The sequence below is a fragment of the Tauraco erythrolophus genome, chromosome 4 (assembly GCF_009769465.1).
Source record: "Tauraco erythrolophus isolate bTauEry1 chromosome 4, bTauEry1.pri, whole genome shotgun sequence".
NCBI classification, from domain to species: domain Eukaryota; kingdom Metazoa; phylum Chordata; class Aves; order Musophagiformes; family Musophagidae; genus Tauraco; species Tauraco erythrolophus.
The window spans coordinates 42181858-42205069 of record NC_141468.1 but is presented as its reverse complement, the minus strand read 5'-3'; the positions used below and the strand labels follow the sequence as shown (position 1 = coordinate 42205069).

Here is a 23212-nt window from a genome sequence, read left to right as displayed (position 1 = left end):
AGCTCTGGCACCCCAGCTAAAGACAAGGGGAAAGTTAAATCTAAATCATATGAACAAAGCACTTAGTTATGCAAGCTTAGAGACAGATGCTGGAAAATTATTCTCTTGATGTTGAGAATTTTCAAGCTCCCTTGCACTATAGTCCTGACTACAAACGGTCATGTTTGCTCCAGTCATGCTCCCTAATGAAGGCGATAGGATCACCAGCAGGCTTTCCAGCCTAAGGAAAAAAAGTCATATTTACAAAGCAGAAGGAGAAAAACTGCTTAATCTTAGCGGAATTCAACATGGGTTCATAAAAGCATTTTTGTATATCCATGTGAGTCGACAAAATGTGTCCTAGTTGTGGTCACTCGTATCATAACATCTATAATATTTGTAAATAGCCAATATTACAATAATTGTTCTATGTTAGACCTCATAGTTAAACATGTAAATGGGTATTAGGCAGACTTTATTTTTAGTAGATAAGAAAGATTCCCTTTGCATGAATGAAACTTTATTTTATAATGCTGAAGCGTGTTTTAAAATGCAGAAGCACTCACCATGATAAATCTTTTAAGTTTTCCATTGAGAAATCTTGGATTATATTGGAAGTACCAGGAAGTGATTCAGATGAGATTAAAAAATGATGCATAGTTTACAGGTGTTTTATACATGAGTTTTGAGGCAGTTGTATTATTTGCAAGTCTAGTAGTCAATTCCCCACCTGGCAGAGATTGGGAATGCAGCCTGGTATGATTCTTCCACGTTCTGTGTTAAATATTTACCAAATAATGCCCGTATCCGTAATTGGTTTATAGACTGCAAGAAAAAAGAGGCAAAAAAGAGGTGGATGAATTTCAAAATGTTTCAGTATCTGAAAGATCTATGATCTTTTGGGGTGCAAGTGTGAGAGCTGTCTGCCTCACAAAATTTTTGTCTTCCTTTCCTGGTCATAAACAAGAAATACCTTTAGGACAGCCCTTCTCACAATATTTCATTCCTACTGTTGGTAAGGCAGCTAGGACTGGACTAGGAGTAACAAATGATTTCTCTTGGAAATGCTACGTACCCATGCCCTAAAGAGTTCAGCACATAGAAGCAGTTGAAATGGAAGGATTAAAAACAATCAAAACACATCATACCCACCATATGACACATATAGCTTTTGCAATAGGACAAAGCCCTGGGTCTTCATGACAAAGTGCTGTTCACAGAGTGGATGAACCTCCAGTATCAATGGCAGTGGGAGGGGCTCTCCAACAGTGCCACCACATATCACAGCTTGTTCCCTGCACTGGGCAGTCTCATGGGGGCAAGCTTTAACATCCACCTATTCCTCCAGCCTAGTAAATTCAGGCCAATAATAATTTGTTAAAGACGGAGTTGGAGGAAGCTTCTACTGCTCTGACGGGAGACCTATTCCAGACTTCCCAGATACATGGAAGAAAACAGCAGTAATTTTGCCTCAGTCAGAATTGTAGGAGACATTTTTTATTAGAATTATAAGTGCTTAACAGCTCTGCTGCGTTTCAAGATGCTTTACAAACATTGATGAATTCAGCCTTGCCGCCACCATCTGTGTCTTTCTGCTGTAGCTTCAGACTCTTCAGACTTTGCCATCTTTGAGGAAAAGATTATTACCTCCAAGGTATTTGTCATTCAGGAGGAAGCTAATTACTTCCATTTGTGTCTGATGATTGCTTAGTGGCTTTAGCAGCACTCAGGTTTTCCTCCGTTCAGAGCTGAGTTTACAGCACTTGCCTATTTCATAACTGATCAGGACTGTTAATTTAGAAAAGATTCTCATTCAGAAGCAGCGCTTGTTTCGTTGATTGGAGTTGGAAGGAGGTCTTAGAAATTGTGAAACTGATTTAGCTGCTCCTTAGTAACAGAGGGATTTCACTCAAGACTTGGTAATTAAACTGGATGTTGAGTCTGCTTGGAAGAGGTTTTTTAAGGTAGGGGTCAAGCCACATCAGAATCAGAGGCATTGTGTGAGCTAGAGGAAGCAAGTGTTTTTTCAAGGCCACGTAGCCTGAGGCGTTTGTGGAAATGGCTAATAATCACTCTGTGCTGAAAAGGAATGAGAGGTTTCCTGTCCTCATATTGTGAAGGGGGAAAAAAAGCTGTAAGTGAAAAAGTTTGGAAAGCTAGTACAAAGAGATTTTAACACAAGCTAACTAGGGTTCATATCGTGCTTGTAATGCAGAGCACAAGACTTCCATGCACAGACTTTGAACTAGAAGTCATGCATTCATTTGCACATTTCAAGAGACATACTTTCAAAACGCCAGCCTGGGTCCTGCAAAGGCTCCACTCCTGTCCAAGACACTCCTGTGACCTCCAGTGGGAAAAGGACATAAAATGTGTTTGGGATCATCCCTCCTCTTCCTTTGATTTGCAAAGGTTTTATCTTGTTCTTAGGAACAGGACAAAAAGTCACAAAAGAAATCCAAAACCAACTCTGAAAATATCAGGTTTTGCTACAGCATATGTAGATCAATTATATATTTCTTGTGTAAACAGCAGGGCCACATAATAAACAGTGTTTTCTTATCACTCTCCAGTTCAGCATCCACCTACATATCTTTGAATGCATTGCCTAGATTGCATTCTGCAAAGTAGCTATCCAGAGGCTATTTCCAAACCAATAGGTGTCTGTATACTGTCAAAAAGCTGCTGATTCTAATTAATTAAGTGAATTGCCGGACGAAAATATTCTTTTTTTGGGTACAAAAATATTTCTATATCACTTTGTTAACAATAGAACATTTTTTTAAAAGAGTTGTGAAGAAAGTCAAAGCATGCCCTTGAACAGCCACGACATAGGCACCTCACGTCCATTCTCCTTAGCCCTTTTTGTTATGCTGTGAAATTGAGAATTTACTGGCTTTTATTCCAAAAGGGTAATACATGGGGATCACATCATCACAAACAAACAAAAGCTTCCTTTTCAGGAGGGATTTAGTAACTCCCAGCTCTATAATCAACAGAACTGGCCCTCACTCCATTCTGGATCATCCAAGAGATGAAAGGAAAGAAGAGTGTGAAGGAAAATGTTCCTGCATTTTGGCATTGTGTCTCCAGTCTAGTATACATGAATGGTCACAAATTGTGTCAGATAAGAACACAGGACAGAAGGGAAGGATATGGATTACCTAGTCCAGCCCCTTACAGTGAACTTAAATTGGTATGAAAACATAGCTGATTTCATCCCAGGCAGAGGGACCTTTTCTTAATTTAAATCCAGCTGTGGTCATTGGAACAGTACAGCTTCACACAAAAATATCAAAGTTGAATCCAAAGGATTCGGTGTAATTATCTAGCACTGTGCAATGATATGACACAGGTTTCAGAGACAGTCTAGGCAAGACAGCTTGATACTCAACACAAGCAAACTAGACCTTGCTGAACATTGCCTGGGCCGGGTAGCGTTGCTTCAATGCCCACAGCTTGCTGAGATGCTTCTACACAGCCCAACGTTGTGCAGTATAGGTGTACCTGAGTTACACGTGGAAGTGTAACTTTGCAGAGGGAAGAATTTGATGCATAATGCTTTTAGTGCTTGACAACCCCAAATAACAGTATATTATTTTCTTCAACAAGTCTTTGATTCTCTATAGAAATCTTCTAATTATGGGTTTTCTTTTCAATTTCCATCTTCCTTGTGCTCTTAGATCCTCTAAGCAGAGTGTATTTGAAACCAAAAAATCCATCTGACTCCTTGAGTACCTACATAAATGCTAACTACATTAGGGTAAGTAAATGTACACTCTTCATGTGCTTTTGAGACAGTATTTGATGTTCCACGTGAATAGCTGATTTTGCCAAGGTGCCACTCATTTTACTTCTATCCATCTTCATTGGTAATTCCTAATCTTTTTGTCTACGCTGGTGTGATAGAAATAGTTTCATGAGCCGTTTGCAACAAAGACCGCATAGCCATGAATGTGCTAAAATCATTGCAGTAAGAAAACAATTTATCAGTTTATGAAAAACATGAAGAAACACATGCATTACTATTTGTCTACTTCAGTATTTACCATGTAGTATTGTCCTACTGCCTTATAGTAAGGAAAAGAGGGTTATCTTTTAACAGTGACAGAGATACCAGTATTTTGGTAAAGAGAAGATCAGAGTCAACAACAGTACAAGCTATATGGTTGCTCATTGCAGTCAGGTTATTCACAAGCAAGTTCAGTGGTGATGTTATTTTTTTCATGCATAATTATATCAATTGATAGTTCTGAAATCATCACTTAAGTAATTAAATAAATACTGTAACAAGTTTGTGAAAAGGAGCATAAACAGATGCGTTAAATACATACATGTGCATCAGTACACGCACACGCACTCATTCACATTTTACTCCCTATATGAAATGGTTGCATGACACAAAGACTTTACCAGCATGAACCTTGTTGGAAAGCATTATTTCTAAGTGTCAACTATGTTATAATCCTCGATGACACACACTCAGAGTCTTCTTGAACTCATGGCACAGTATATTCTGAATAGACTACTAAGAAACTACTTCAGTCATGTTTTAGGAGTGTAGTCCTCTACCTGCAAAATTAAATGTTTTGATTAGTGTTATGTACCAGATCCTCAGCTGGAATAAATGTAATAGTGCAACTGAAATTTGGCCCCAGAGCTCTACAATTACATTGCTTGTTTAAAAAAACGTACATGAGCATATACGTACACATCTCCTGTGTCCCTTACCCCGCCTCACTTTACATCCTGTACTTTCAGTGTTTTGTATGAAAAACATCATCATGTAACTAAGCAGAGAGATTCTCTTTAGAGAGCAGCTCTTCCATCAGTGAGGCCATGTTTTGAGTCCTCTGAGATCTTCCTGTCCCCATGCTACCACCCTTCAGGCCAACATATTGTGATTTCTTCTGCTGCTAACACTGATTGAACTGTCAGCAACTGCAGAAAAAATAAAATCTAGTAATGAAATGAAATTTCACATCCATGTATGCAACATCATTATTATTGTGCTTGCTGGGATCCTGACAGACCTGTCTGGGACAAAAGGTGTTCAGGCAGATTGATGAGTAAAAGGACTGTTTATACCAGCTGAGGATCTATCCCATCAGTTCATGCAATGAGTAACAGCTGTCAGGGAGAAAGGCACCCAAAAGGAAGACCCATGGCTAGAGGCTCCCGCACCAGCTCCAGCCATTCTCCATTCACTCATCCCCTTCAGACATTGCCAGGCTCTCTGGATCTGCATTACTGTTGGGCGCCCTGTCACTGCACAAACTCACAAATTCTCCTTCTTACCTGAAAAATAAGAAGGCAATCTCTTGTTTTTCCCATTTCTTCTTGCTTTTCCCCTTCCTCTGCTTCTCCACTGTTTCCCTAGCCTTTCTTTGACCTCCTATACACTTGTGTGTCTCGGGACTCCTTATACTGATATGCTGTCCCTCCTACAAGGTCTCATAAAGGTGCTTCTCCCTTAGCAAAAATGCATAGCAGTCTTTGACTCTACATGTATTTGAAATCTTTTTTCCTGTCATGAATCCTCATAGAAACCAGTTTTATAGTTCTCATTTTTTTCCTGTGTCTTGTTGACTGTAAACTGTCTTGTAAACACTGCAGCAATATAAATCATGGATTAAAGGACCACTGGATGATGAAAGGCCTCAACAACTCGGAGAACAGAATAAGCTAGAAGAAGGCAAATAAGCAGGGAAATTTGAGAGGGATTGAGGTATTCTCAGGACCATTTCAGTCTATCAAATCAGTAGTTTCCAGAGGAAAAACTGTTCTACTGAAAAATTTCTGATCTGCTCTACTCTCAGTCATAACTGTTTTCAGTTCAAATAACTTTTTTTTTTTAATTCCAGAATCATTTTTCTCTTCTTTTAGAACATTCACCTGCAACTTTGGTCAACCGCATGAATTTAAAGTAAATGCTTTTGTGTCTGTTTCCAAACCAGGGATATGGAGGTAAAGAGAAGGCTTTCATTGCAACTCAGGGACCCATGATTAACACCGTGAATGATTTCTGGCAGATGGTTTGGCAAGAAGACAGCCCTGTCATTGTTATGATCACAAAGCTGAAAGAAAAAAATGAGGTATGACAACTAGTCAAACTGAGAAATTATTCCTATGGCTGCGTACTGTACAAAGAACCTTAGCAGGTATGGAAGGAAGCTAGCAGATAACCGGCTCTTAAATACTCTGGTAATGGGCAATGTGAAAAGTAATGCTGAGATAGCCAAGTACATCAACTGCAACGCATAGCAATCATAAGAGATGTATTTAAAAAAGACAAAAAGGAACTCCATTTTCTAGATCTGTGCTGTTGGGTTCACAATTTCTTGAGAAATTATGATCATTTCTCTGTTGGTCACCTCTGTACTTCCCGTTACTTCCTGGACTATAAAGAATAGATAGATAGTATTATGATTAGAGGTTTCCTGATATGGTTGAAGTTCGCACTTCGCTATCAAGGCAGGTTTTGAATCCATTCCAGATATTACAGAAATACAGTTTGGGCTCCCAAATGCCAATACCATGGAGGCACTTAGCCAGAATGGAAATACATGGCTCTTTACCTTAGTACCAAGTAGAGAAGATATTCGCATTTTAATTGCTAAAGGCCATCTAACTGCCTGTTATGCATTCTGTGACTTTTGGATCGATTCCCAACAACATCTTTAATAGCTTTATTTAGTATTCATGTAAATTGTTGCCAGGCTTTCCTTGATAGTGCCAGAGTCCATATTTGTGACTGCTAGACCTTAGGAACAAAAATCACTCTTCAATGCAGAGGGCCAACGCAAAGCTTTGTTCTGGAAGACTGAATGTTGAAGAAGTGGCTTACAGGGCTTGTGGACAAGAGAGAGAGACAGCCATTAAAAAAAATGACTTTTTCTTGAACCTATGCTGCTAGACTTGGTTGCAATTCCCAACTCCAGGTATGTGCCACAACCAAGTCTCAGCACCTTGCCAGGTCAGCACCAGGGCCATATTGCCCTTGCTCCACTCACTACCCCTGCTCTTCAAACTCAGATGCATGTGATAATAGAGAAACAGAGTATTATTCAGGCAAAGTTCCCAGTCTAAGTGATCAAGAGACCAAGAGCCTGAGTGCATTCCCAGGGCTCAAACTCACTGCTCCATTTAAATGTGGACTCAGTAGACATACTGTTCTTTCTTCTGCCCTTGGCCGCTGCTTGGTTCTTTGTCACCATGAGTTTGGGCTTTTAAAATGAAGTTAAAATCCAGTGGATTTTAAGAAAGCTGTATGTAAAAAGTAGGTTTGTCCTGTCAAATATCCCAAGACATATTTCTAAGCCAGGTGTCATTTTGCACTAGACTCTTCAAACAAGTGTCCAGAAGCCTACATTAAAAAGATTACTCCTGAAAATGTAGAAAACTTACTCCAGTCTAATTGGCCAAAAGAGTATTTCACTGAGGAAATGCTGACTGTTTAAACACTCACATCTGACACTGTGCAAGAAGAATGACTTGAAAGAAGTGTCGCAGTGGTTTCCATCATGTCAGGAAGCTCTGTGTTTACCTGAGTTACACAGGCTCTAGGCGCTGGTGTTTATCCGCATTGTTGTGGCCTGGCAGTGGTAATTTCCTCCTAATAGAAAGGGTGGGGAATCTCAAATCGTTCCCAGGCTATATAGATAGACTGTGTTTGCACAAGCTGTCCTGCCCTGTCTAGAAACCTTAGGAACTCTCCCACCGTTAGTGGGTTCCTCCTGAAACCTTGCTTGCTATTGAAAAGAAAATAGCTTAGCTAGTGGCTGTGCTCAGCATATTAACTTCGCTCCTAAAGTATTTGCTCTCTACAGAGGAAGCAAAAGCAGATGTTATTTAGCAAAATAGCACTTGATATTTTCTCTTCTCTGTGGTCTGCTTTATTTCCAGCATTTTCAGGGAGGTACATCTGCAGTATACACACACAAGCGTCTTCATATTTGAAAGTGTACTAATCCGTTCACCCACATCCACCTCTGCACAAACAAACCCTCATACCAGACTCTCAGGTATAGGCCCCACTCTTCAGTTGCTATAACATCAGTCAGGCTCTGTTTGAGCTATAATGTACTATAATGTATAAAGTAATGTGTAATGCGGGAGCTCTCAAATGAGAGACACAAGAAAAACCTTAATCTCAACAATAACTTCATTTATTTAGCATAAGTAAAATTATTTGGGATATTAGTGTCCTAGTTCAACATACTGATGTGATGAATCTGCAATAACAATGGGAAATGATGATAAATGAAGGTTTCTATAGAGTTACTTCCTTCCATGAGATGAAAAATGATTAAGACTCACTGTGGTAATAGTTTTGTAAGATGAAGATATAATATGAAAGTAGAGTGCTGAGCAAAATACTTATTTCAGCTGTAAGGAAAAAACTTGGAAAAAATTTTGTTGGATTTTCTTTCTTTTTCATTTTGAAGTCTGATTAAAAAAGGGAAATTGGTTTGTAAGCAAGAATAATGCTGAAGGAACCATGAGTGTTGTGAGTATTTTAAGCAGAATCTGTAAAACCTGTCCTCAAAACTACACTGTGTCTGAACAGATTGGAAATCTACCTGTGCAAGGACAGTCCACAGCAAAGGACCTTCTGCCTGAATAAATAAAGAGAAACTTGGAATTCTAGGGTGTAATTTTAGTGTTAATGTGAGGAAAAACACATCTCATCCAGTGATCTAGGTACCCTTCCCGGGCCAGTGAACAACAGTAGTCACCTGCAGAGGGTGATTCGTCCCACTCTAAGAGAATGAGATAAATCACCCGCTGAAGGTGACCATCTCTAATTCTGTAGTAATATTTTAGGACATGATCTTACAAAGCTTTATCCACGAGGCACATATAAACTTCTATATTACTGAGTTTAGTCAAGGCAACTAAGCAATGGAAATTAGACAAATATGTGTAGTGTGAGAAATTTATAGACTTCTATATAATTTTATAGAGAAGTTTATAGACTTCTGTTGTATCAGCTGGTTTTGTAGTTACGCTATGTACTCCATAGATAATATGCGTTTAGTTTGCCTTCAAAACTTATTACCAATATTAACCAGGAAATATATTTCAAGAACCATAAATAAAGAATACTGTGCAGCATTCCGCAAGAAGAAAGGACTAGTACTGACAGATGCATTAAACAATGTGTGTTTATTCAACTCAGATAACGTAAATCTTTTTGTCAGTAATTATCTAGGACAATCTTGTTAACATACTGTTTAAAGCTCATATTATTTTCCTTGTAACGTTTTTTTCCTCAGTTTTTTCCAAGGCACACTTGTCGATGCATAGCAAAGTAGATTTTGGAATTCGGAAGTCCTGCCTTTTACAGAATTCACATAAGCCTCTTTGAAGATTACTTATTAGCTAAGTTGAATATTGGCACCATAGATATGTCTTAGGTTTTGGAAAAACTTAAGAAGATTTGGTCCTAACTTTGAGGATTTTAGTATATTAAAGCAAATCCTGCAAGCCCTCTTAAAAGATATCCTCTTATGCTTGAATTCGTAGTGACAGTAAATAGAGGGCAGGAGTGAAAAGGAATTCTGGAATTGAAACTTTGCTGTAATTATTCATTACTATTGTGTGTTGGCCTGGTTATTGGGACGTTTAATGTGTAAATTTGTTGGAGCAGCTATATGGAAAAATAAACAAGATGTGGAGCTGAAGTAAAGCAACTTCAAAAATATTTGAGAATCGTTGCACTAATTTTGTTCAAAGTCCAAATTCAGGGAAAGCAAAGCAGGTGAATAACACAACAGCTGAGATTGCCTTCCTCCATACAGCAGAATTGGAGGACCAGCCTACAATAGGAGCACTTCTGCCAAGTTAAAAAAGCCTGTGCTCCTGAGCACAGACTGACTAGCAGATGCCATCCCCAGCCCGAGGCAGGGCCAGACCCTACTCAGTTATGGAGATGCACCTCAGGAGCGGACCGATGAAGACTGGCACCTGGGATGGGGCATGCAAGGAGACACAACAGAGGCTGGAGGAAGCCTAAGACTGCAGCCCTGTCACAGGGGAAGGGACAAAGACTGAAATCAATTAAAAGTCATGTGAGATGCTGTTTCTTGTATAAACTTCCTGTTCGGGTCAGGGAATGTTGTTGGTGGTATTTTTTTTTTTTAAAAAAAAAAAAGGTCAGGCACCAGATCAGAAATAAATAATCATTTATTAGCAAAAAGCTAACCAGTGGAAATTAATCTGAGGGGGGAATTTGAAAGGTGACAGGAAGATGAGATTTTCCACGTGAAAGTAAGAAGATTCCCAGGCTTTTGGCCACCATGCAAGTTGGTTAGGATTTCTTTCTTTTTTTTTTTTTGAGCTTAAGCATCTTTTAAAAAATCCTGCTCATAACTGTTATAAGTTTGCTGACTACATAGAGGATTGTATGTTCAATCCCAAGCTCACAAAATATGTGACCTATTTAGAAAGTGCTATGATAGATGAATATGCTGAAAGGGAAACTATGCGGCCTGGAAAACCAGCAAAGAACAGAACCAGGACAAGCACAAAGAGAGGAGACAGTGTCCCTCCCGTGGCAGGAGGCTTGGAACTGAATGATCTTTAAGATCCCTTCCAATCCAAACCATTCTATGGTTCTATGATGACTATGTGATGATAAGAACAAGAGAATTCTTCCTTTTTTCTGTTATATATTGTAGGCAATAAGCTTTTATTGATTATAGACACGAGGCTAGAGATCACCCTTCTTAACCGTTGTATTTGGCTTTTGAATAGGTTTAAAATACACCTACCTGAGACCAGTAGAATTTTCTCTAAGGTTCCAGCAAGAGCTTGAGGCAATTTACTCTTTTTCAGCAATGCTCCTGGGATTTTCTGTATTGTTTTTTATGTATGTCTGATATGTTTATCCCTCCCGTCTTCATCTTTATCCCGTTATTACAATTAACTTTCAAAAACATGCTAATTGCCCCAAATACCTGTCCTCTAAAAAGTGCCTGAACCGGCTGATCCCAGCTCTATTTTCAAGGCTATTTTTTAAAGCAGTAACAAACGGTATTTTAAAGAGATGCATGGAGACTGTGTTAAAAATAATCCATTGTATCTCAGTAAATGTAGACAGACTGTTAAAAGAAAGTTATTTTAATGAACAGCCCCATTTCATTGTCTGCCCAGCATAAGTTGCCAATTCCAGTTCTGGGAAAGAGTCAAGAAAAACACTCTTCTGGAGTGCCTGAGGGCTTTGTAGTGAGTGTCGCATGCTCACATTTATCAAGAAGTCTCAGGGGTTGACTCAACAATTGTTGATTGTCAGGGTACAATTATATCTTTAGACTTTTCTTTTTCCCATATTAGCACTGAAAACTACACTCCCAGGGAGGGGCATGAATTGCAGATCTGGCAGATGATAGTAGCTATATGTGTCACATGGGGGGGACTTGCAAACACTTTTTTCATACAAATTTCCGAGTGTTTTATTGCCATTCTTGATGTCTTCGAGGAGACAGCAAATTTAGGATGTTCGAGTAATTCTGCAAATGACAGGATTTGAATGAAACCAGTCAGATTGGCCAGCATTATTTCAGAAAATGTGGCTTTCACACACCTTACACTATTAAGGTAATGAGCATCTATTTTTAGAAAAGTATTTATACAACTGAGATGATTCGCTTCAGTCAGCTGTTGGGTTATCAAGCAGAGTAGCAGCTTAAAGATCACACCTGGTGGTAAAGCCTTGCATTTCACTGATATTTTTTTCTGGTTCATTTTTAGCAGGATTTGCTGGGAGTTATGCTTTATGGCAATTAATCATATTAAAGTGATTGTTTCATTTTGCTGCATGATGTAGGCTACTGTCTAAATAGATATCAGTTTCTTCACCAAGAGTTTGTGAGGAAATATAAAGAAGTTCTTTCTGGGACTCCTATTGTAGAACTGTCTGTTCTCTCGGTTTTTTTTTTTTTTATCTGTGCATTGGTTATTAAAAAGAAGGCTTTCTTTAATTGTTGGATTTGTTTTTTTTAATGAACAAGTCAGATTGCCCAGCTTGATTTCAGAAAATGTGGCTTTCAAACACCTTACACTCTTAAGGTAATAGGCATTTATTTTTAGAGAAGTATTTATACAACAGGGATGTTTCCTTTCAGGTAGACTATAGTGATACTTTAGTGGAAATGAATATGAAATTGCATTTGACTTGAAGATAAGCAAACTATTGCATGGGGAAAAAAATAGTTCATATCATAAATACTATTTCTTCATCTCCTTTTTAGTAGATGCTTATCAGATACATTGCTGAAATAGTATAACACTACTGATTCATTAAGAATTCTGTATATAGTTTTGTGTAGCTCTAGCAAGACTGATGGAATTTTTCTTAGCATTAATTTCCACTAAGTTATATCATAGACAACTCAGATTCTGCAAAATACTTTAACTTGCACATGAAGTCCCACTGAATTCAGTAAGATCTAAGGGCACATTTATATGTTTTGTTGTATTAGGACTCAGGAAAATAAAGAGGATAAAAAGGTCTTGTGAGGAGAGGACAAGTTCTGAATCTCTTGCTCAGAAAGAAATCCCATTTGGACAGAGTAAACTTGGTTAATTAAATTATATAAATTAAAGAATGTTCTAGAAAAAAAATCTTAATTTTGAATGTGGAAAATAATTCCTTTAACTGAACTTCATTGAGCTTTTAAGAACAAAAATAGCTGTGCAAAGTGTTCAGTGATAAATAGCCATATTTGAAAAACTCAGATCCTGAAAATCAGGTCTAAGTCATTCATTAAGAACCCTGCAATATCTTATTCAGGAATGCTTCTGACATGAATAACACCTCGGTTCAATTCATCTGAACTTTCCAGACAAATACATTCTGTGTAGAAATTAGACATGAATATGGCTCCAGGATCAGTTTGTTGACAACACTCATGCTTACTTTCCAGAAATGTGTCCTCTATTGGCCAGAAAAAAGAGGAATCTATGGGAAGGTTGAAGTCCTTGTTAACAGTGTGCAAGAATGTGAGAACTATACTGTCCGTCAGCTTACAATAAAGGTAACAATCTGCACCTGGGAAGCATTGTTTCTAATGCTTTATTTTTTTAATGTTAAATGAAGTTAAAGTGTTTTTTTTAAAGGGCATACATTTTTACAGGAGGAGTAACTGAGCTATGAAGCTCACAACTGCAAGGCATGATTGAGACCAAAGCACTGGAATCACTGGAATGCTTGTCGTATTGCTGCTTTGTATCACTCTGGCAATAAAAAAAGGCTTCAAAAAGAGTGCAAGTTTCACTATCTTGAATTACATTTGCTTTGAGGCCTTCTTAGCATTGCCAAGGTGATGTAAAGGGATTTTAGTTAATGAAAGAACTAGCATAGCATCATTCTGAAAAAGATATGCTGCTCATGTTGAGTGCTGAATGCACCTATAGCCCTTTTGAGAAGCTAAAAATATGAGTATATAAGAAAAGCTTCATGCTTTCATGATTCTGAATAAACATTAACTGTGCAAAATAAGGCAGATGCTCCTCTCCTAAGCTACTCCCCATATTACAGTTATGTGCTATCGGATTGCATCATCTGCTGCTCCTGACAGAGCATTACAATAAATAATGAATTGGGAAAATTTGTTTGGTGTTTCAGCCCAAGCAGTGAGCAGTGCAAAAAAGTCATATCATCCAACATAAATTACTCTAGCCCATACTTAGCCCCTTTGCTTGTTGAAGTAAGTGGTAGCAGATTCTGTCGGAGAGAACTGGACAAACTGGGATGTTTGATTGATCTAGAAGGGCAGTTCTTCTGCACCTTTAACTTAAATACTCTTGTAATTTTCGTATCAAACCCTTATGATAATGTCCTTAAAAGGCATCAGAAATACATAATAATTTAGAGATTCAGAAGCCCAGACCAAGCTAATCTCTCTAGATCTTATTGCTGGTCTAGCACAGACCTCTGACAATTCCCAATTGACAACTCAGTCAGCAAGTCAGAGCAGAACTTCCATAGCTAAAAAACCAGCTAAGCTTTCAGGTGCACAAACCCTTCTTACAACTGTGTCCCTGGAAGCACGCCTGTTGCCTGCAATTGCCTCCTCAGAGTATAATAAAATTAAAACTTGTTAAATCTCTCTGAACATTTTTACTGTCTTTTTACCATAACATTGAGAGAAATAAAAAGAATTGTTCAGCACAAGTGTGCACATAAAATCTTCATGTTATTTTCAGCAAGGGAGTCAGTCCCGGAGTGTGAAACACTACTGGTACACGTCCTGGCCGGACCACAAAACCCCTGACAGTGCTCAGCCTCTGCTGCAGCTCATGCTGGATGTAGAAGAGGACAGGGTGGAATCACCTGGCAGAGGGCCTGTCATTGTGCACTGCAGGTAATTTGCAATCCTTCTCTGAAATGACTGCCCAAAGCAAGGCCACAGCAAATTACATCAAACAGATCTCTTCCTAAAAAACCAACATATTTGGGGAAAAGTAAAATTCCCCAGGTCCTCTTCATGCTAATTGACTTTTTCTGTTCATATTTGAGGATTTGAGTTTTGGAGAGAATTCCCTTGTTGCTAGCAAATCATTTCTGAACCATTCTTCATTTCTACTAATGAACTCTCTTTTTGAAAGGCCAGCTGGAAGAATTATTTTGCTTCTGTTTCTTATTCATGGTTTGCTTTGTTTTCAGTCTTGTTGCATAATTACATACCTGAGTCAGATGCAATGCCCTGTGATTGGTTAGCTAAAATGTTGTAAAGCAAGTCAATTTTGAACAGCAGGCATCAGGTACAAATTTGGAGACCAAAACATCAGTACTAAAATTTGTGAATGTTTTCACAAAGGCATTTGGTTTAATACTCAAGAGCAAATTGTTACTCAGTACTCAAGAGCAGAGTGTTATTCACACAAATTGTAATGAACCAGAGAATGTCCTTCCAATAATTCTAGTTAAATTCCATTTTATTGCTTTATATTGATTCATTGCCCCATGTTGCAGTAGTAGGAACTAGTACTCGATTTATGTTGGTGGAAAGAAGTAGGTGAAGCAAAACAGAAGAAAAAAATAGAATCAGTGTTTCCTTAACTTGCTTTGTCTCATAACTGTGATGATACATCTCTTACAGTTGGAATAGTACTTTTTTTTTTCCTAGAAGTACATCAAACCCAGAACTTTTCATCTTGAACCACTTCTTTTCAACTCCGTATTTAGGAGATTTAGAGAAATGGAAGCCAGATTTGAACCACTCATCATTTTTCAAAACGAGAATGTGATGAATAAGGAACTTTTCCAAATTTTATGCAGCTGTTTTTATCAGGAATTGTAGTTTCCCCTAAACAATCCACAAATCTGTGAACAGTTATTGAGAGTCCCATTTTTCCAGTAAGGATCTTCAGTAATGAAGGTCTTCAGAAGAACTTTTCTGAGGTCAGTGATATGACAGCAAGATCTGTAATCATGAGCAGGAATTTATCCATGAGTAAAGATCCAGGTATCGTCTCAGTTTTGATTAAAATTAATAGTTCTTCAGTTTCAACTTAGCTATCTATATTCTCACTACACTATGGTCTACAAAATGGGTAGACTCACTCACACACCATTTTCTAGTCACATAGTTTCTTGTCTTTTAATCTGATTTGCAGTTGAGGTCATCCAGGTCTTACAGAGCCTGTGCACATTTTTAAATTTGGACCTCAGATACAACTACACAGTTCTCCATTGTTTCCAGAGGAGCACTACAGTGCACACTCAAAACAATGATCCTTAATCTGAAGTAGAAATGCTTTAATAATTTATTAATATGACACAAGTGAAAAAAAAAGTAATTCAGTTTTTTGTGTATAACTTCTTGTAGCCTATCAGCATAGGGTGCTGCCTTATATACATCAGCATAAAATCAGCAGCTCTGATTATACACACACCAAGGACACAGATTTCCAAAGGAAGAAAGTTTTAAGATCCTACCAATCTTTATAGTGACATTTGCTTGAAAGGTATATGTTTCCTCTCTCATGTCACTCATCAAAAGCATGTGAAAAATAGAGGAAATATCTCCTTAATCTGTCCTTTGGATGTGCAGTTAGTACATCAAAATAAATTTGGATTTAAGGGCAACTGGGTGGTTTGGGATCAAATGCAAGTTTTAATGGAGAGATTTCAAATATAGAGGGAAATTTTTTTTTAATTTAAATTGAATCAATAAGGAAGAATTAGAATGCAGAATTATATTCTGCAAATGTAAAACTAATTTAGACCCATTTAGTCAATGAAACCAAGTTGACCAGGAATCTGGACTGCAATGCCATTTTCTGCTTCCCAGAAGAACCAGCAATTTGGCATATTGGAGGACTTGCAAGAGTTTCTTAAATGAGAATAAGATAAAATTTTCATGCTCAGAAACTTGATGCTGTTACAGTTATTGCTGGAAGATTTTGCTTTGCTTTGCTTTTCTCATCAGCTAGTGCATGGACATGTTCTACAAAAAGCATACTACCCACATTGCTTAATCCTGAAATCGTAACAGTCCAATATTCCACTCCAAATTAACTGACCACAGTCATTACGAATGAGCTACTACACCTTAAACTCCTACAAAAAAAAAAAAAAAAGAAAAAGTAAGAATATATATAATAGAAATATATATATACACACCATGTTTGGGTGCTTGAAAATACTTTGAAGTAAGTAGCTCTCCATATTTTCTTGATATATCAGGAAAGAAATGTCAGGCAAGTGAAGAACAACATCATTTTTATCTTGCAGTGTCTGAAACAAAGCTATGTAATAAGATAGGACCTGCATGCGTGAGCTGAGGAAGAAAATACATTAGAAAACCCTAGTCTTTGTTTAATACATATTAAGAACTTGTCCAAGAACACTTAATCCACTCCCAAAAAAGGAGGAAAAAGAACCCTTCATTATAGCCAACTTCACTTACATCTGAATTGTTTAAACTTGTTCGCCCCGCTTTCAAGGGTTTCAAAATATTTGAGGAAGAGAATGGGAGTATGCATTAGACTGCTTTCTCCAAATCCCTCTTTATAAACTATGTCCTTCTCCTTTTGGATACATTTATCCCATAGATATTGACAGGCTGTCAGCTCAGGATCTTCATCTCACTCGATCCTTTCTTACGCTGCCAGTTTTAGATCTCATTATCCTCTCACGGTTGGCTTAGACATCCTTATGTATTTAATATCACTGAGTCCTCTTGGAAATTTTCACTTCCAGATGGGAGAGCTCTTGAGTCCCTAAAGCACTCCTATCTTTCATTCTGTGGTGAGTAGATTGCGATTTGTTTCAGCTGTAGCAAATGAACATACTCCTGGTAACACTTGGCACTCAGATATATCAAACTTCCATCTGAGACACTCAACGTATTCATCCTGGCATTAATTTAAATAACTTTTGCAGTGCTCTTATGAGGCGGATAGCATTCATATCCATTGCAGAGATGAAGAAAGCAAGGCACCAAATGGTTAAGTATTTACTGTAAAGCCAGGAACGGAGATCTGGATCCCAGACTCCCTGTTTTAACAGTTTTCCTCACCTTTTCCTGCCATGCAGCATGACAGGGATGAACTGCACTGAACTCCACATTACTTAAGCAAAAAACAGAGTGGGGCAGAGATTCTAAAAAGTATTGGAGGCCCAGAAGGTAACAATAATGCCAAAATGGCTGTTTCCAAGCAGGCATCAAGAACGCTTGGAGAGTTACAGCACCAAATCCTTCTCCATCCTGCAGAAGCACGGGAGAGGGGGTTAACTTCATCAGCAGGGTTGTAGGTCGTTTTTACCTTCATGGTGAGAGGTATGGTTAGCAGAACCCCTGTATACTTTGAGAGCTTCAAACGTAAAGCCCAACTGACTTTTGCCTTTAGGTGGGCTTTTCCCCAGCTCAGTGCATATCTCCATCATTTTTTTCAACTGTGCCAGAGAATATTTGGATTTTGTGGTGCTAACAGAGGTTGTTTTTCACACCACACACTTGTGTGCAAACTGGAAACGTGTAAGCCTTGCAAATTGCCCACAACGGGACTGCTGGAACAGTGCGCCCTTTGATTTCTCTCTAAGAGACTGAGTTGAGAAGTCACCCTTGCTAGTCATGCACCAGGAACTGTGGGTTCAAGCAGTTCCATGTTTCGTATCTTCAGTGTTTTCGTATCTATTCAGTGTTTTCTGCTTAACTCCTTTGATCTGTGAACTCCATTCCTCTATTAAATATTTCCTTCTCTTCAGTGCTGGTATAGGAAGAACTGGATGTTTTATTGCCACGGCCATTGGTTGTCAGCAGTTGAAGGAAGAGGGAGTTGTAGATGCATTGAGCATTGTCTGCCAGCTACGAGTGGATCGGTGAGTTCCTGAAGAACCATAAATCAGTCAATGATTCTGAAAATCAGTCAACAATTCTGAAGTCATTACTGAAATGATTCAGTAATGATCAGTAATGATTCTGAAAACCTTTTCACAGTGGAATGTTGCTTTACATGAAGTGACTGCCATCGCTTTTGCTGACTCTTATGACAGCGTTAGCTGAATATTCAAAGTCACGTTTGTTTTTAGATCCTGAATAAGGAACATATTGTTTTTTGAGTGAAACTGGGTGGGACTCCACTGAATGAAATTCTCCTGAGATGGCAACCCTGCGGTTGCTGGGCACTTGACACTCCTCTTTTTCCCTCCTGGAGTTTTCTGCTGTCTGCGGCATCCCACAAGGACACAAGAGACGCAGGGCAATCTGGAGGCAAGGGATTGTCTTTGAGCCTGGATTGACAGGGGCATCCAAGCTTGCTCAGTATGGAGTTTCTTTACACAAAGAGAGAGACAAATCTGATGCTGTTGCTATTCCCTCAGCTGTGCTGGGGGTCCTTTTGAGTTGGATTTGCAAACTTACCCAGCTTAAGAAAATAGCAAGCCATTTGTTGCAGAATTTTTTTAAGTCAGATCAATCCCCTGATTGAATTCACAGCTTGGGAGCAGGAACACTGTAAGCCAGCATTGTTGCAGAGTGCTTTGTTTTGTGAAACCATGGCTGAAGAGAGATTTGTGTTGGAAAGGAGGATGTGGGTATCGTGCACAATGGAAGCTGCTGGTTTGGTTGTACTTTTCTTTCTTATTCTGCTTCAGGAAACAGGATTTTGTGTAAAGTAAATAAACAGGGTTGTACTGAGAATAGAGAGATCTCGTTCCTCTCCTGCTGCAGGTACTAGATCATAAAATCTCCTTGCAAGTATATTAACTGCTTCTGATACACATTTCTTCTTGAAATGGAAACAACCCATAAGGCTGCAAATGCTGAAAAAGAGCTCAGATCAAAGAGACAATACAGGATTTTTGTGTTCTGAAGAGCTCTGAAAGGTACTGGAATCACGAATTGCAGAAGGACCAGAATCTATATAGTTGACAATGTTTATGGATCACCTCCTCTGCCTTCCCCTCCCATGTGCCTTCATCACACTAGAGATTGTAACATGATCCCTACACGGCAACATGAGCCACTTGGAGTGTCAAATTCTCCAAGGGAATTTCCTGACCTAAAAATCTCAGCAACTAAAAAGATGGAAGAGCTGAGGGGAAAATGCTTACTCTGTTTTAAATTATCAACTCCAAATTTCCACCACTCTGTTCTGATTATCCGTTCATCTTATTGAAAAAGGTTTGTAGTGCTCTCCTCCATTTCAGTATTTCTATTATAAGATAATCTTTTTCTTATTGCTTTTAAACTCCACTGTGGAGAAGTGAAAGCAAACTCTGGTCTCAGCTACATCATTTCTTATGTCATTTTTTCAGCCATAGAAAAAATAATCGAAATTTTCAACGTTATAACTGACAACACAATTTCATCATGTTTCTCATATGTATTAGTATCCTAACTAAATTTGGAAAGAGAATGAAAATCTGACCCAAATACAAACATTCATAACAGCAATCTCAGTGACACAGAGCTTGTTATAGAAATTAAGTCTTGTGATTTGCACATTTCTGTATTTTTTGGAGTTTCAGATTATAGAAATAGACTTATAGAATGCAGAATTATAGACTCCAGAGATCTTGCTTAAGGCACCTCAGCTCTTCATATTTTCAGGGATTCCCTGAGACAAAACGTATATCTGTGTTTTAATTTTTGAAGACAAATTTTTCTGGGCAAAACTCAGTAACCAAAAACTCTTTTTCTTTCCTTTTTCCAATTGGCTATATTGCAGAATGGATCTCACTCGACTGGCAGTCAGTTTATAGCAAGGATTGCTAAGGCAGAGCTTAGCAGCCTCTAAGACTACAGTAGCCACTGCCAGCCCAACCAGATCGCGGGTTCATAAAGTGGACATGTGTCAATGTTACATGGGCAAAGCTCCATGAGACCAGCTTCCCCTGATGACCCAGTCCTGATGTGGTGGTTATTGGCAGGTGACATGTGAGATAGGGTCATTACATATGGCATGAAACTGGTGAAATGACTTAATGTCCCACTAGATATGGCTGCAAGAGCTGGCTCTAGCCATAGCTGTGTTGCACTCCAGTTACCAGCTGATGGTATCCACTTGTGTGTGAACTTGTCACACGGGTCCATGGCCACGTTTCTACCAAAGTGAACTGAGCAATAGGAGAAAAGAAAAGAACTGTGCTTGTGGGACTCACAATGATGCTGTAGTGCTTTACCAAAACGTTCCCATTGCCCAGCACACTCAGTGAGAACCAACCAAGCATCCAGACAAACCGTAGATGGTGGCAAAAAGTTATGATGAAAAATAGTTTAATTAACTGCCTATGCAGCCCCTCTGGAAACAGAGTTCAAAATGGAGCTCCAACAGGGAATGAGACAGGAGAGAGCTATTCCCAAGTAAGGTATATCCAGATGCCACTTTCTTCTTAGCCGTTCAGTGAACGGATCTGGCTGTAATCATCTGTGCTGAGCTAACATGAGGAAATGGACCGTGCACTCAAAATCTTGACCCCGGATGGAGATACAGCCATGCTCAGTGTGGATTCATAGAAAGACAGACCCACAGGTCTGCTCAGCTTACTTTTTTTCCCAGTTCATTTTTTAAGTTTTGCAACAGAAACAGGAAATGTTTGATGTGAGGCATCTTCAAGACTTACTGTGATATTGAGAAACTTGCACATTCTTAACCTTAAAGGCACATTCTTGGAATGATATCCGATAACTTTGCTCTTGGCTCCTCAGACAGGATGAAAAGAGTTTCCAGTGTGCGTCAATTCATTGTTTAAGTGTTTTGACTAATTGCTTCAGGTTTAAAAAAAAATAAAAAATCCCAAACCTTGCATCACATTCATTCTGGAGCAGACTGCAGTAGCAGCAAGCCAGAGCGCAGGGTAAAGGACCCTTCTGTCCACCATGGCTGCTCAGGCAGAACTGGTCACAGTCCCCAAGCCCTCAGGATACTCCCCAAGCCCTCAGGATACCAGGGACTGTTTCTTCCAAGCACCACCCCAAAGAGTCCCAAAGAAGCAGAGAGCCCAGCAGCTCACAGAGGAGCTGGCAGTGTGGGCTGGCACAGGATGACGGCTGCACACCCAGAGGTGCCCTAGTTGTGGGTACATTCTGTGGTATGTACAGCCCAGAAGGCTGGGCAGTAGGGATGCGGGACAGGAAACCTCCCTCCTTGAGCAGATTTCCTCCTGAAATGCTCTTCCATGCAGCCCTTTGCACAAATTGATGTCTTAAGGCCACAGATAATTTCTTGCTATTAAACGTGAGCCTTGCACAAGAACAAAGAGGAGAAGGACCTGGGGATTTCAGGTAGATGAGAAATTGGACATGACCCAGCAATATGTGCTTGCAGCCCAGAAAGCCCACCATATCCTGAGCTTCATCAAAAGAAGTGTGCCCAGCAGGTTGAGGGAGGAGATTTTCTCGTTCTACTCTGCTCTCATGAGACCCCACTGCGTTCAGCTTTGGGGCCTCAAACATAAGAAGGACATGGAGCTGATGGAGTGGGTCCAGAGGAGAGCTACGAAAATGGCCAGAGGACTGGAGCACCTCTTCTATGTAGAAAGACTGAGAGAATTGGGGTTGTTCAGGCTGGAGAGGAGAAGGCTCCAGGGACACTTTTTTGCAGCCTTTCAATATATAAAGAGGGCTTATAAGAAAGATGGAGAAAGCCTTTTTACCAGAGTCTTTAGTGATAGGACAAGTGGTAATGGTTTGAAACTAAAAGAAGGTAAATTTAGATTAGATATAAGGAATAAATTCTTTGCTATGAGGGTGGTGAGGCATTGGAACAGGTTGCCCAGAGGAGCTGTGGATGCTCCATCCCTGGAAATGTTCAAGGTCTGGTTGAATGAGGCTTTGGGCAACTTGATCTAGTGGAAGGTGTCCCTGCCCATGGCAGGGGAGTTGGAACTAGATGATCTTGAAGGTCCTTTCCAACCCAAACGATTCTGTGATGCTATGGTTCTATGGATACCTTGTATAATAGCACTGACAAGGCCAAGTTGTCTGAACCTCTGTATAACACTCAGGTGCCCCTAAGTTGACAGGGATGTGCACTTGTTTGTCTATACCGGGTTCAGAAGTACCACAACGTCTCAGTTATGCTTGGTAGCACAGGGCAAATGCTGAGCTCAGCCCCAGCCAGGCTAATGCATGCCTTCTCGGAGATTTAGTATGTTACTTCAGCGCTGAAGAGGAAGGAGCAAAGATCACCCTCGCAAACACCCTAGTGCAGCCAAACTTGTTTTAACTTGCCCTTCTTGCCAAGTCCTTCTTCCTGGATACGTTCGCTTCCTCCACCCCTTCCACACAGCAGATCTAACCTGGGAAACGCACTCCCTTAGAGCACATCTTGGGGGAACATTGGTGGGGGAGACAGGGAGGGAAGCTGACTGGGAAGGGGTTGTGTGGGCAGGGCAGGACGCAGCAGTGAGGAGGAAGGAAGGAGGCTAAGCAGCACAGAGGACCAGAGCAAAGCCCTCCTGTCACCTTTAGACTCTCTCTGGATCTCCAGGCAAGGGGACAGGCACAGAGGAGAGCAGCTGAAGGCAGCAGGCAGCCAAGAGTTATGAATTTGTGGATGTCTTTGTTGGCAAAGCTAAGAGGCTGCTGCATTTTGCACCAGATGGGACCATTTAAGGGCCTGTGGTTTAACTCCTAGGAATAACATAGCAAAATAGACATGCAGCTCGCTAAAAGGTGTTTTACAGTTACCTGAGCTCACTGGAGGAGCAGAAACCGCTGGTTGTTTGCTTAAAGAAGTAGGTATTATTTTAATTATGTTTTTCCTGCCATAGCCA

At 39.6% G+C, this 23212-nt stretch overlaps 1 protein-coding gene across 1 annotated transcript in view; it reads left to right on the top strand.

Annotated features, from left to right (window-relative positions):
• PTPRR (protein tyrosine phosphatase receptor type R) overlaps positions 1–23212 on the top strand; it is a 153306-nt gene that overhangs the window by 128718 nt on the left and 1376 nt on the right. The window contains exons 10-14 of the mRNA XM_086610723.1: positions 3663–3742; positions 5937–6074; positions 12909–13019; positions 14191–14348; positions 18200–18313. Of these exons, the coding sequence (XP_086466849.1) occupies positions 3663–3742; positions 5937–6074; positions 12909–13019; positions 14191–14348; positions 18200–18313 (601 nt within the window). The remainder of the gene's footprint in view (positions 1–3662; positions 3743–5936; positions 6075–12908; positions 13020–14190; positions 14349–18199; positions 18314–23212) is intronic.